The sequence below is a fragment of the Octopus sinensis genome, unplaced genomic scaffold (genome assembly GCF_006345805.1).
Source record: "Octopus sinensis unplaced genomic scaffold, ASM634580v1 Contig08738, whole genome shotgun sequence".
NCBI classification, from domain to species: domain Eukaryota; kingdom Metazoa; phylum Mollusca; class Cephalopoda; order Octopoda; family Octopodidae; genus Octopus; species Octopus sinensis.
The window spans coordinates 37,185-39,037 of NW_021831285.1; the positions used below are offsets into that span (position 1 = coordinate 37,185).

The 1,853-nt window shown below is 31.5% G+C and overlaps 1 protein-coding gene across 1 annotated transcript; it reads left to right on the forward strand.

Moving 5' to 3' along the window:
• Positions 1-1,105: 1,105 nt before the first annotated feature.
• On the forward strand, positions 1,106-1,630 carry LOC115227956. The gene has a single exon (XM_029798642.1). It carries the CDS (start codon positions 1,106-1,108, stop codon positions 1,628-1,630), a length of 525 nt encoding a protein of 174 aa, XP_029654502.1.
• The last annotated feature ends 223 nt before the right edge of the window (positions 1,631-1,853 follow it).

Here is a 1,853-nt window from a genome sequence, read left to right on the forward strand (position 1 = left end):
ATTTTAAATCAAAATAAACATTTATTCATTATTTTTTATTAATTCGAACACTAATCGAACTTTTATTTTTAACTTTATTAAAATTTTTAAAAACAATATGTTTAAGCAAATTAGAAAATGTTTAAATTCAAAAAAATGTATTTAATAAATTAGATCTAATATTCGATATACATGAAGAGAAAACCAAACGACATATCTGATATAACGTTTGAAAATAATATTTTTAATTAAATTTTATTTAAAAAAAACTTATAGAGACTCGAGCAATGTAAATAATAATTCTTATTTTATAAAGTTCACAACGAACAAAAATAATTCAAGTTTGGTTCCTACGAGTTTAGAGGCCGGAGGGACTGTTGAAGCTGACAAAAAACAGGAAGAGAAACTTTTTAAAGAATATTGGTTAAAGTAAACTTCTATGTCCATAAAAGTAATAAATTTTTATACAGTAACTGCTCAAAGAATTGGCAATTTTGACCTCTTCAAAAATTTTTTGCAAATTCGTGAAATAGCCTATTCGCGAATAAAATCAATGTTTTTAATTCAAGTTGCATTTTTGTTAATTTCACAACAACCCGACTTCACCCTACAACTCTTTATCATCAGCTAAAATTATTTTTTATGAATATTAGTAAAAACTTTTTCTAAATAAAATTCAATTCCCATTTTCTTTTTTTAGTTTTAAATACACTTTATTTATAGGAAATTATTTATAACTAAATTGGTGTTTTGCTTAGAAGATTAATACATTTTCATTTAATCAAATACATTCATTCAACTTTGCATCGAGCATCGGAAATAGTAGTTTTTGTACGTTTTTTGCTGCCGGTAAGTCTTCACAATTTCTTAGAATAGAATCTATTTTTAAAGTATATTTTTTTCGTGAATATTTTTTCTGAAATATCGATGAAAATCTAATCTGCTTGATAAAAAAGAGATGGCCGACAAAATTGCTACTTACTTCGAGTACCTCTTCAGAACTGACGATGAACACATATTTCAGTTTGTTGAAGATCCTAGAAGTTTAACTGTTCTAAATACCATCACTGAGATACAAACTGCTCTGCGGTAATTAAAGAATAATAGGAGTCCGGGTACTGATGGTATGAATGGAGAACTTTTAAAATACTCACCAAACTCACTCGCTCATCAGTTATACGCTGATCTGGAAGTGTGGGTTGGCTCGGAGCACTCTCGTAAATTCAAAAAACACATTGGCACTTCACAAGGTGACTCCTTATCTCCGATCTTATTCTTCATCTATCTGGGAGCTCTTCTTCGTGATCTGAGAGCTAAAATTTGCCCAACCAGTATCATAGAATTAATATATGCGGACGACATAGAATTTGTTTTAGAAGAAATGAATGATATCAGAATTGCACTTGACTACGCTCCTGAAGTATCTGGAAAGTGGTTTTTGAAAATGAACGAACAAAAGACTGAGTTCATTGCAGTTAAACGAGAAAGTAAAGTTACTGACGAGATATGGAGGGGATCAAGAAAAATCGGGCCACTGCTTGGTGATTGGGAAGATGTCCAACGAAGAAAGATACTGTTACCACTGAAGAGGCTTAAATCGATATGGCTAAGCTACACCCATCTCACAAATCCCGTAAAAGTACGTTTGTAAAATGCTTTCATCCTGCCCATTTTACTATACAACTCAGGAACATGGGGGACTGAACCAGAAATTTGTAGAAAATCTCGATGCTTTTCACAGAAAACAACTCAGATCATTATTGAAAATACACTATCCAGTGAAGATCAAGAACCAAGACTTATACTCCGTTTTCAGAACAGAACAATTCGATGCAATTATCACTAAGAGCCGATGGGGACTCTTCGGCCACATA